The sequence below is a fragment of the Lolium perenne genome, chromosome 6 (assembly GCF_019359855.2).
Source record: "Lolium perenne isolate Kyuss_39 chromosome 6, Kyuss_2.0, whole genome shotgun sequence".
NCBI lineage: Eukaryota > Viridiplantae > Streptophyta > Magnoliopsida > Poales > Poaceae > Lolium > Lolium perenne.
In genome coordinates this window covers 22,228,822-22,240,941 of record NC_067249.2, presented here as the reverse complement: position 1 = coordinate 22,240,941, position 12,120 = coordinate 22,228,822, and the positions used below count along the sequence as shown (strand labels likewise).

Sequence of the window (12,120 nt, the reverse complement as noted above, 5' to 3'; positions counted from 1 at the left end):
TATTCATGGCGAAAGCTGAAAGCCGCAGCACTTGTTCTTATTGTTATTTGGTTGGAAACAGAAAATGCCTCATATTGTCTTGAATAATTTGATACTTGGCAATTGTTTTGAGCTCTCATAGATCATGTTTAACCTCTTGCATCATGTAGTTTAAATCTATTAGTGGAGAACTACCGTAGAGCTTGTTGAAATTGACAACCTCACTATTAAGTTGGGGCAAAGTATTTTGATTGTGTTGTGCAGGTTCCACGTTGGCACCGGAATCACTGGTGTTGCGCCGCACTACACTCCTTCACCAACAACCTTCACGTGGCCTTCATCTCCTACTGGTTCGATAAACCTTGGTTTCTTACTGAGGGAAAACTTGTTGCTGTACTCATCATACCTTCCTCTTGGGGTTCCCAACGGACGTGTGCTTTACCGTCACAAGGAGCTGCCTCACACGCCAGCAGCAGCGACGCGCTCGATGCCGTTCTCGTCACCCTCAGCGACGAGCAGCGCACGGAGGAGCGCTTCTTCCCGGACAACTACGCCGCCTGGAATGAGTTATTCCGGCGAAGGTATGAACGAGAACTCACTACGTACAACGGTCCTCCCCCTCCTCCTGCGTGCAACAAAGTTGCCGGCCGCCGCCGCTAGTGGAGCGCGCCGGGCCGCACCCTCGAGAATGTGCTTGCGCACATCGAGGGGCGGCAACTACCCCGTCCTGGGGATGCCGCCGGCGGCGGCGGTGCCTTCCGTGTCACGCCGACACAGAAGCTCGCGGATGCCTCACCGCAATGCGTCGTCATCCTCGTCGAGGTCGGCGACGAGGTCTGCGTTGCGTAGCTACGGATCCGCGCCTCCAGCGACGCCGAGGACGATGGTGAAGACGGAGCCGGCGTCGCCTCCGCCGACCAGAGGGCGCAGCAGCGGCGCCCTCGTCATTCGCGAGGGGGCGCGCGCCTCGTCATCACCAACGCGCGGGAGGAAGAGGAAGGCAAAGAAGGAGGGCGCAGCGATGGCTGCTGCCGCGTCTGACCTCGCCGCGGAGGAGGCCGCGCGGGCCGGGGAGGCGTCGGTGGCCGAGGCGATCGTGAGGTCCCTCCAAGACCTCGTAACCGCCGACAATGCCCTTCCCATGGACACGGCCCTCGCCTGGTCCAGGCAGGACCGGGAGAGGGAGGAGGCGGAGCAGCAACGGTAGCTGCTGGACCTGGCCGCCGCCGCGGCCGCACAACCCGCAAGAGGCGCGCCGCTCATCAAGCTGGAGGACTCCAGCGAGGATGAGTGGTACAAGCCAACGTCGTCGCCGCCACGCCTCGGCGACCCTGGGAAGGGGTCTAGCCGTTGGGCTCCCGGCGAGAGCAGCCAGCAAGCGCCGCCAACGCAGGACGGCGGCGACTCCAGCGACGACGACGACGACGACGGCGACTACACGGCGTTCTACCGCCATTTTGGCATGTAGAACGCCGTTTTTAAATTTTAGTCATTGTTTCCCTTTTTGAATTCAGCCTATATATGTACAAACTCGCATATATATATTAAATATCTCTAAATTTTGCCTAAGTTTCAATGTTTTTTCGTCTATTTCTATTTGAATTCAAACACATTCGGTCTTTCCCCTGGGCTTGCCACTAGGAAAATAGAACCTCCCCAGTCTAAGTTTTACATCCATCCGGCGCTAAATAGCGCCAGATTTCGGCATGAGAACCCAACAGCTGGAGGAGATGCTCTTCCGCTTGCTGGTTGGGAATAATTGTGAGGCAGAGAGAATCTGCCAAATAAGCCAAAAAAAAAAAACATATGTTCTGCTTGCATCTGAAGTCATCGAAAACCTGCAATAGCGCCGAAAGCAAATTTGGATCTGGTCGAGATGACCTGTCGCGTTCACTCCACGTCTCCACATGTCCCGGTCAGATCATGCCTCATCGAGTTTCTACCACACACGAAAAGTGAGAGCAAAATCAGAAACAACTGGAGCGCCCAACGACACGAGCGAGCGAGCTGCCTACCGGCAACAGCCATCCCCATCCATGGCTACGCACCATGAGCGGCAGCAGCAGCAACCGCTGCACATCCTCTTCCTCCCTTTCTTCGCGCCAGGGCACCTCCTTCCGGCCGCTGACGTGGCCGCGGTTTTCGCCGCCCGTGGCGCGAGGTGCACCATCCTCACCACGCCCGTCAACGCCGGCATCATCCGCCCGGCCGTCGACCGTGCCAACGACGCCTGTACTCTCCACGGCACCGGCTCCCCAACAATCGATATCGCCCTGATGCCGTTCCCCGACGTGGGGCTCCCGCCGGGCGTCGAGAACTACATGGCCCTTACCACGCTCCAGGTAGACTGCCGCGCCAAGTTCGTGCGAGCGGTGCAGCTGGTCCAAGAACCATTCCACCGCTTCCTGGCCGCCAACCGCCTCGACGCTGTCGTGTCCGACAGCTTCTTCAGTTGGTCCGTGGACGCCGCCGCGGAGCACGGCGTCCCGCGGCTCGTGTTCACTGGCACCAGCGTGTTCGCGCGGTCCTGCAACGAGAGCATGCTGCGCAACAACCCGTTGCAGACGACGACGACAAGTGAGGACGATCTTGAAGCTCTCGTTGCGCTCCCGAGGCTGCCGCACCGCGTCAAGCTGCGGCGGAGCCAGATGATGGACCCCCGGAAGCAGCCGGGGGCGTGGGCGTTCTACCAGAGCAACAACGCCGCCGACCAGAGGAGCTTCGGCGAGGTGTTCAACAGCTTCCACGAGCTGGAGCCGGACTACGTGGAGCACTTCCAGACGACGCTCGGCCGCCGCGCGTTTCTCGTGGGGCCGGTCGCCCTCGCCACCAAGGACATGGCTGCCAGCGGCGCCAACGTCAACGCCGAGGTTAACAAGGACAGCTGTCTGCGGTGGCTAGACACGAAGCCTGCCCGCTCAGTGGTGTACGTCTCCTTTGGCACGGCAACACGTTTCTCGCCGGCGGAGCTGCGCGAGATATCCCGTGGCCTCGACCTCTCAGGCAAGAACTTCGTGTGGGCCATGAGTGCCGGCGAAAGCACCGAATCATCAGAGTGGATGCCTGAAGGTTTCGCCGAGCTGACGGCAAACGTCGATGACAGCCGCGGCTTCATCATCCGGGGCTGGGCGCCGCAGACGCTCATCCTGAACCACCCTGCCCTCGGCGGGTTCGTGACGCATTGTGGCTGGAACTCTGTGATGGAGGCCGTGAGCGCCGGTGTACCGATGGTGACATGGCTGCGGTACGCCGACCAGTTCTTGTGCGGTTAGCGGTCGAACTTCTGCGAAAGCTTCAATGTCATCTATAATAGACGACAATCTATTCAAAGATGCATTATGGATAGACGTATCAGTTTCATAGAAGAAGAGGCCAAGGGGCCAAAATACAACACACCTCTGCACAACGCCACTGGTGCAACACCACGCCAAACCGAGAGGGTAGCACACACAGCTAAAGCAACTACTCGCGACATCTCCACTTTTCTACAGGCGCAAGCATGCCTCTAAACAGTCTAGCCGCTCGTCATAGCTCTGCATCCTCAGAGATCTTCTGAATCACCACGTCCTTGGAAGGAGCTGCACCTTCGAAGACCACGTCGTTTCGATGGCGCCAGAGACTCCAGCATATGAGCAGCATCGCCGTCCATAGGTCCCGATCGCCCCCCCCCCCCCCCCCTCTTCTCCTGCATCCAACTGACGAGAGTAGTGTCCGGCTCTGGCATCCAGTGGAGTTTACCCCACGGGCAACAGATCTTTCCCAGACCCTCTTGACCATGTAATGGAAACCTTCCCACTATAAGCATCCAAGTTTGAATTTGAACCAGCAAGTAGATGGCGGTCTAGGTATTCCAGTGGTCAACATGATGGGAGCATGGCCCGATAGACCTACAATATGTTATAAAACACGTACGATCATAGGAAATTTTGATTCCTAATGGGTATCCATCAGTACACGATTTAGCTTTTCGTATGTAGGTTCCGAAAAATTGTTTGCCTAAGTAAACTGTTTTTCAGTCATTGAAACTTCTCTTAGATCCAAGCTGTCTGCATTAACAAAAAGAGCCAATAATTAACAAACCTACCCCTCGTATGTACGTTCTAAAAAAATATTTGCCTAAATAGCTTCTCTTGGATCCAAGCTGTTGATTGCATTGAAAAAAAAGAGCCAATAATGCAACCGTACCGACTCCTGCTCTTCTCGACGGATAGATTGTGACGGCAGTGACCCGTTGGAGTGGCCTGGTCACGAGATCCCAACCTGTGGACCTTATTCACAATTCTGTTCTTTAGCAACTCCAATAATTCCTCACGCTCCAAGTCTTCCTCTTCAGCTCCTCCGAGACTCCTAGTTCAACGACCAGAAAAAGGCAGCAGATTATTTCTTCCAAAAGCAACATTCACCACAGGAGTAGAACACACTACGTGTGTTGTCAAGAAAGCATGGCTACCAGGGATGAGCCGCGGCAGCAACCGCTGCACATCCTTTTCTTCCCCTTCTTCGCGGCCGGACACCTCATCCCGGTGGCCGACATGGCCGCGCTATTCGCCGCTCGCGGCGCGAGGTGCATGTTAGAATACGTATAAGGACATAGAGATAGACTAGGACTCTAGAGATAACATCTTGTACTCCAAGTCTCCTCCCTCCTGTACTTCTATATATACCCCATGAGGGTCACCAGAATAAACAACGAAACAAAAACAAATATTAGGATTCTACAATTTTCTACATGGTATCAGAGCGGTTAGTCTCACGACGCCGATCCTAGGTCTTCCCACCACTTCCGCATCGCGCCACCCCCGGGGAGATCTCTCCTCGGGGCGCGGCACCCGATCTTGATCTAAGATCTGATCGGTTCCTAGTTTAGATTAAATTCGAGTAACTAGATTAGTTCCAGAATTTCGAAATTTCCAATTCTTAGATTAGATCCAACTAGCCAGAAAATAAATCCCTAAAACTCACGGCCGTTCCGGCGGCCATCTGTGCAAATTCGGTGGCGGCACTCTCTCAAATCCGGCATCGAGGGGCTGCACGATCGGGAAGGTGTGTTGCGAGCACGGGCTCTACATCGACACCTGCCACAGCTCGACCTCTGACTCCGGGCGTCTACATCGACAACACGCGCTCTAGCTTGAGTGTCAAGGCCACGCCATCGGCAGGCGCTGATCCGGCGACATGCACGCGTCCCGCGCGGCCGGGCAACCAACGGCAAGATCTGATCTGCCGGACGACACGCCTCACGCTGGACCTGGTGAAACACCGGCAGTAGAACATGCAGTCCAGCGTGCCGATCGGCAAGCAGCAGCAACAAGCTAGCAGATCAAGCCCAAGTCCCAAGCAAGACCAGGGCCTCTCCACGAGAGCATGTTTTCAACGACCAGGAGACACGCGCGTTCAACCACCAGACCCGGCCGGCGTCATCGACATCACATCGTAGGCGGGCGAAATCGCGCACGCCGACGTCTGGATCCGATCTGCTCCGAGCCTTCGCGCGGGCAAGAGATGTAGCGCCAGTATCCACGCACAAGAGCCACGCTCAAGAGCTGGGCACAAGGCAAAGCTCCTCCATGGCTCCATCGCAGCTGCATATATACGAGCCATGCACCAGGACGTGCGTGACACTAGGAGCAATCGCTGCAAGGGACGCCTTCAAGCGAAGATCATCATCGACACGCCTGCTGCTTCATCGCCGACATATCATCGCCAAGGTCTACATCACCGTGGTCATCATCGACATCGTCGTCAACACTACGCCGCCGCCGCACAACATCATCCACATGATGGACATGAAACTACAACGCCCTCTGACAGTACAACTGCAAGGCACGACGCCGGTATTGACCGCGTCCGACGGCTAAGACTGCATCGACACACCACAACCGCGCACATGGTTCTGGCAAAACCGTGTGTGCTTGGTGGGCTTCCTCCAGTCCTGGCAAAACTGGTGGTCTCACCTACGACCACGTCCTCTGACATCCGCAAGACGCCTGCGACGGTACCCCTCAGGGTGCAAAACGTCGCCCCCGACGGTACCTTTTAAGGTGCAAAACGTCGGCTCCGGTTGCAGCTCCGTCCAAATAAAAAAAACGAAGAAGAAACCCGCGCAATTTTTTTTTTTTTGCGCCTCCGGCGAAGGCGGCTACACCACATACGACGACTACATCATCGACCACGACTACCTCGACCACGGCTACATCACGATCGGCTACCTCGACATCGACATCAAGGCTACGTCTACAGTGACACATTGGCAACAACTCCAGTCGACAGCGTCCACGTCGTCACTTGCGTCTACGCCACTCCCGCTGTGACTGCGGGAGGGAAGAGAAGGAACCAGAAGGGGACGCCGATGATGACAAGGAGGAGAAGAGGACGAAAGCGCGGGACTTCAAATTCAGTCGCAATCGTCCGCTTCACTCCCGCTACGACTAAGGGGGAATGTTAGAATACGTATAAGGACATAGAGATAGACTAGGACTCTAGAGATAACATCTTGTACTCCAAGTCTCCTCCCTCCTGTACTTCTATATATACCACATGAGGGTCACCTAAACAACGAAACAAAAACAAATATTAGGATTCTACAATTTTCTACAGTGCACCATCCTCACCACGCCCGTCAACGCCGACACCATCCGTCCGGCTGTCGACCGCGCCAATCTCCACGGCGCCGACTCCACCTCGGCAGTCGAGATCTCCCTCATGCCTTTCCCCGACGTGGGGCTCCCGCCGGGCGTCGAGAATGTCTCGGCCTTGACGACGTTGCAGGTAGACTACAGCGCCAACTACATGCAGGCGGTGCAGCTGTTCCGCGAGCCCTTCTGCCGGTTCCTAGCCGACAACCACCCCGTCGACGCCGTCGTGTCCGACAGCTTCTTCACCTGGTCCGCGGACGTCCCGCGGCTCGTCTTCTTTGGTAGCAGCGTGTTCGCGCGGTCCTGCAACGAGAGCTTGCTTCGCAACAGCCCGCTGGAGACCACGACAACTTCCCCCGAAGACAACGACGGCGGACGGCTCGTCTCCCTGCCGGGGCTGCCGCACCGTGTCGAGCTGCGGCAGAGCCAGATGATGGACCCCGAGGATTACCTGTGGGAGTTCTTCGAGAGCAACAACGCAGCCGACCAGAGGAGCTTCGGCGAGGTGTTCAACAGCTTCCAGGAGCTGGAGCCGAACTACGTGGAGCACTTCCGCGCGACGCTCGGTCGCCGGGCGTGGCTCGTCGGGCCGGTCGCGCTCGGCACAATGGACACGGCTGCAAGCGGCACCAAGGGGAACGCACTCCCGCCAGGGGATGGCTGTCTCCGGTGGCTAGACACGAAGCCGGCCGGCTCGGTGGTATACGTCTCCTTCGGCACGATAAGCAGTTTCTCCCCTGCGGAGCTACGCGAGATCGCCCGCAGCCTTGTCATCTCGGGCAGGAACTTCGTGTGGGTTATCGGTGGTGGAGCGGCCATCGTCGACGACTGGATGCCTGAAGGCTTCGCCGAGCTGACGGCAGACGTCGACAACAGCCGCGGCTTCATCATCCGGGGCTGGGCGCCGCAGAGGCACATTCTGAACCACCCGGCCCTCGGCGGGTTCATCACGCACTGCGGCTGGAACTCGGTGCTGGAGGCCGTGAGCGCCGGCGTGCCCATGGTCACGTGGCCACGGTACGCGGACCAGTTCTTCAACGAGAAGCTGGTCGTGGAGGTGCTCAAGGTGGGTGTGAGCATCGGTGCCAAGGACTATGGCTCATCTCTGGAGGCCCATGAGGTGATCGCCAGCGAGCTGATCGCTCGATCCATCACGACGCTCATGGGCGACAACCAGGAGGGAGACGCTATACGGAAGAAGGCTAATGAACTCGGTGTCAAGGCGAGGAGCGCGGTGGAGAAGGGTGGGTCTTCATACGGCGATGTCGGACGGCTGATGGACGAGTTGATGGCCCGCCGGCGCCGCCGGTGCTCCGTCATGCTAGGAGAAGAGGTCCGGGCAGAAGATGGAGCTTCACCCGTCAGTTGAAAGTTGGCATTTTTTCGTCCGTTAGCTAGTGGCCCGTTCTTCGTCACAGTACCGACTACCGACCGATGCTGTTGTACCTTGAATGTCGCTAGCTATTTTTCCAGATCACGCTCGTGCCATGTTTCCAGCTAGGGTGCGTACCAATGTGACATGTCCATCAGTGATCAGTCTTAATTGCACCAGTATCGATCTTGGCATCTTGCACACATGTGACTCTTTCTTTATCTTCTGTGGTTATAGTGCCCGATGGTATACGTGTGTAAATGAGGAGACTTGAAGTGGAGCTTGGGTGGCTATGAGCAGAAATTCATTAGCCTCCCGGAAATGTATAGGTTCCCACCACCTAAAAAGCATACTTTTAATTATAAAATAATCAATAAAAAATTACATTTACATCTTGACAGTCTATTTCTGTTCGTACAGTTTCGTGAAAAGACGATACTTTATGTCGTTCATGTAAAAAAAACAAAACATGTCTTACAAAAAGCCTTATTTTTATCACCATAATTTATCTTTTTTACACGGTCCAAATGAAAATTCAATTTTCCATGGAAAGATTTTGTGCGCACCTAGCATGTGAAGATGTACTCGTGAACCGTTTTGAATTTTTTTTAATTTAAAAATATATCAAAATGTATTTCAAAATAAATGGAGCATAGGCACACCCAAGACCCAAAGCATCACTCATGCTATTGAGCCCTTTTTTATTCTAAAATTAATACATGTAAGTTTTTATCGAATGGGATGTTTTCAGATGTCATCTACACACACAAGACAAATATGAACACCAAAATCAAGTTTTTTTCTATTTAGAGTCACCCTTCTATGATTTATGTGTAGCCAAAAATATATAGGAACATATTATTCAACAAACTTTTACAAGTTTGTACAAAACATATGTATGTATATGTGAAAAACAATTCAAAACTGCTCGAAACTTTTAAATACCATCTTATAAGAAAGAAACGCAGAGCACTTGACTTCCAGGAGCTCGGTCTCTGAAACGCCAAAATCCGCTGAAATATATGTATCGCTATTCCACTTTTTTTTTCTCTGCTAGGAACCAGATTTGAAAGTCTGCACCTTCTTTAAATAAGTGGCTAGTTAGGATACATGTATTTTTTTGTGAACTGCATTACTGTAGGGGAAGACCTTACGGTGTAAAGGATACGTTGATTACGCCCTTAGCAGTGCAAACTTCAGGGAGGTCTAAAGAAAATAAAGACGCATTATATGCACTTGATGAAGCATTGTCGAGCTGGTACATAGACCCTTAAACAAGGTGCACCGAGAAGTGCCACTAGGGTTATCAAAATCGTAGAGGTCCATTGTGGTGGTCACATGGAGACCCTTTCTCTCGACGGACATCGTCTTGATATCCATGGTCTTTCGGGAGACGTCCTCTCGAGGAAACTGCCACAATAAGCGGCATCAGCGAGAGCACGATGACCAGGATCTCTGGTGACCCAGTCGAGGTGTACTCTGGCAAGCTGCTATAGGCACCACAAAGGACGAGGAGTGAGATCCAGGTAGCCAGAGAAGCACACATGATGTTGATGGTGCCTCGTCTACGTGGCTCTCTGTCTCTCCACACTGCTCTGAGGCCGCCATAGAGCACATCAAAGGCGTGCACCTCCCACTCGTATTGGACGTGTGCTTCCTCCCCCTTAATGTGAGCAATCATGTCGTGCAAGCACATGCTTCCCACCGTGATCCCGACCATCTACAAATCGACAACAATTAATTTGTTTATCTAGGAAAATTATTCACCCATTTGCTTTTCATAAGGCTTTATTTCTTTGATATTAGCAAGGGTTATAAATTAATTCTAATAAATCATATTGTTTATGCAACTCAATCAAACTAGATGCTTTCAAAATAGAACTAGACAGTTTTAAGTATGCAATACAAATACCATAAGAGGTATGAGTAGCTATTTTGAAATTTTGACTCTGGGTGGAGAACCTAAATTCAAAATGCCACATTTTTAGAAATGGAATAAATAATCAGAGAAAATAAATTGTATTATTGTAAGACGTACCAGAATTTGGGAGGTAGGTCTCGGCTGGCTGTATCGGCACGAGCACGTGGTAATACAACCCATGTATGTCTCCAAGTGGTGTGCGCCTGCCAGTAGATTCATTTGTTTACTGATGTTTTGCATCACTTAGGTGTTTTGATCTAGCAATATGCTTATAACTAAGACGTGCCTTTGAGTATTGAAAAAAAATCTATTCTCCAGTTTGGTTAACTAGGTTTTCTATTTATTTTGATGGCTAAGTTGCCACGACATATTTTTATTTCAAATAAGTCTACTTTATACAATCAAGAAAATGAAATTGAATTTTACTTCAGTTCATTCATAGATAATTTTCTTTGTTTTCTGGGTCTCCGTGTAACGTTGGAATTTTAATATTATCAACTATTTTTCGCAAAAAAATTGTGGTCCAAATTAATTTGATAACTTTTGGAAACACATTGTGTGTGTTCATTATAATATGCATGATTTCAACCTGGTACTTTCTCGGCGAGAATACCCCACCTAGGATAGAAACCTCCCACCAAAAAAGTGAGAAACAAAAAAATTGAATAATAAGTACTATCATATTTTCTCTGTTCACTATTATTCTGCGTTATGTGTTTAGTCAAAGTCAAACTTCGCGAAGTTTGACCAAATATATACAAAAATATGTTAACATCTAAAATATAAATCTATGGTATTAGGATCTTCATAAAATATATATTCATATCATATGTATTTGGTATTATAAATATTGATATTTTCCAATATATACAGCCAAACTTTACGAAATTTAACTTTGACTAAACGCAAAATTAGTATGGTAAATAAATACAAAAGGACCAGAAGAAATCAATAAGACATGCTCGATAATTAAGAGATGCTCACCTTGGTAAACTAAGACATGGTCTGTCAGATATTAAGCATCTTTAACCGGATGAGCTTTGGCTTATGGCGTGCTTCTCCTTCGTGCGTTAGGCAGTTTGAAGCGGATGGTATTTATACTGAGGCCACACTGATTGCCCAACAAACAGGTTGAAATTGTATATTGTACGTTGTTCACTAGCTTGATTGATTGATTACGTCATGTACATGCATGACCGTTGCACAAAATAAAATTGGTCGATTACTACTATACGTGATTTGGTGCTACACGACATGTGTGTCTTTGTGCAGAAATGTAGGAACTACCGAGACGTTTGCTAAGCTAGCTGGCCAGTTCCTTTTTTGTTTTTCACTGGACAGTGATAGATGAACTATGCAACCATCACCATGAGGTACAAAGCATACGTTCAACAAAGAAGAAAAAACGCGAATGTCAGTAATTTGAACAGGAGAAGGCATTCCTACTAGGGAAAAGGGACATTTTTCACGACGAAAATACTATGAAATTACTCTAAGATCCGAAAAAGGGTTTTGGATTATTATTCATGACAAGTTAATTAAAGGGGTGAACTAACCATTATTGCAAGTGTTACATGTTTTTAGCTCATATCTTTCTATTCTTAATAGGTGATCCTATTTTCCTGCACATGCAAGGTATCCACCTCATCAAGCATCACTAAGCAATCATAACCTGCCACCTAAGCAATTCTTCCACGTCATCATGTACATGACCCATGTAGCCATGTACTACTACCGTCATTTCCCCTTCCAAACCATGCATTGTGTCTTCCATCGTGATTCACCTTCCCCATTAGTACAATATTGATTCACCTCCACATTAGAGCAGCATTTAAACTTCCGTGTGATTAAGATCCCACTAATTCCTACAACTGAGAAGTTTATCCCCACTATCATATTTCTCTTAACATGCAGCTATACCACATCATCATGTGCCCACTAACTTGCCACCTCAGCAACAAAGAAAAACTGATGAGCAACATTCAGAAGTAACCCATTAATCCATATTAGTAGATGAATTCCATTATAGATTTATAGTAGCTTCATTGTGGCCCATTATTGACTTCTCTTCTCTCACGTTTACAGCACACCAGCTGCCACGGACCGTTTGGTGTGGCTTTGTGCGTTTGTGCTTCCTTTCCTCAGTTAATAATCTTTACGACGATGCACATACTCTGCGAGAAATAATAGCACATGAAACGGATGGAGGCATA

At 50.6% G+C, this 12,120-nt stretch overlaps 2 protein-coding genes across 2 annotated transcripts; both read left to right on the top strand.

The window, feature by feature from the left end:
* Positions 1 to 1,946: 1,946 nt before the first annotated feature.
* On the top strand, positions 1,947 to 3,301 carry LOC127310693 (UDP-glucose flavonoid 3-O-glucosyltransferase 7-like). Its single transcript, XM_051341343.2, has one exon. It carries the CDS (start codon positions 2,016 to 2,018, stop codon positions 3,249 to 3,251), a length of 1,236 nt encoding a protein of 411 aa, XP_051197303.1. The 5' UTR covers positions 1,947 to 2,015; the 3' UTR covers positions 3,252 to 3,301.
* Positions 3,302 to 4,256: 955 nt separating this feature from the next.
* LOC127308636 (scopoletin glucosyltransferase-like) lies at positions 4,257 to 8,189 on the top strand. The gene is made up of 2 exons (XM_051339504.2): positions 4,257 to 4,559; positions 6,577 to 8,189. Exons 1-2 carry the CDS (start codon positions 4,422 to 4,424, stop codon positions 7,981 to 7,983), a joined length of 1,545 nt encoding a protein of 514 aa, XP_051195464.1. The 5' UTR covers positions 4,257 to 4,421; the 3' UTR covers positions 7,984 to 8,189.
* The last annotated feature ends 3,931 nt before the right edge of the window (positions 8,190 to 12,120 follow it).

What these genes read in the sequence shown, in the direction of transcription:
- LOC127308636 (XM_051339504.2), top strand. Translation starts at nt 4,422, where the DNA reads ATGGCTACCAGGGATGAGCCGCGGCAGCAACCGCTGCACATCCTTTTC. An exon ending in CGAGGTGCATGTTAGAATAC is followed by an intron (nt 4,560 to 6,576) that starts GTATAAGGACAT and finishes AATTTTCTACAG; the next exon opens with TGCACCATCCTCACCACGCC.
- LOC127310693 (XM_051341343.2), top strand. Translation starts at nt 2,016, where the DNA reads ATGGCTACGCACCATGAGCGGCAGCAGCAGCAACCGCTGCACATCCTC.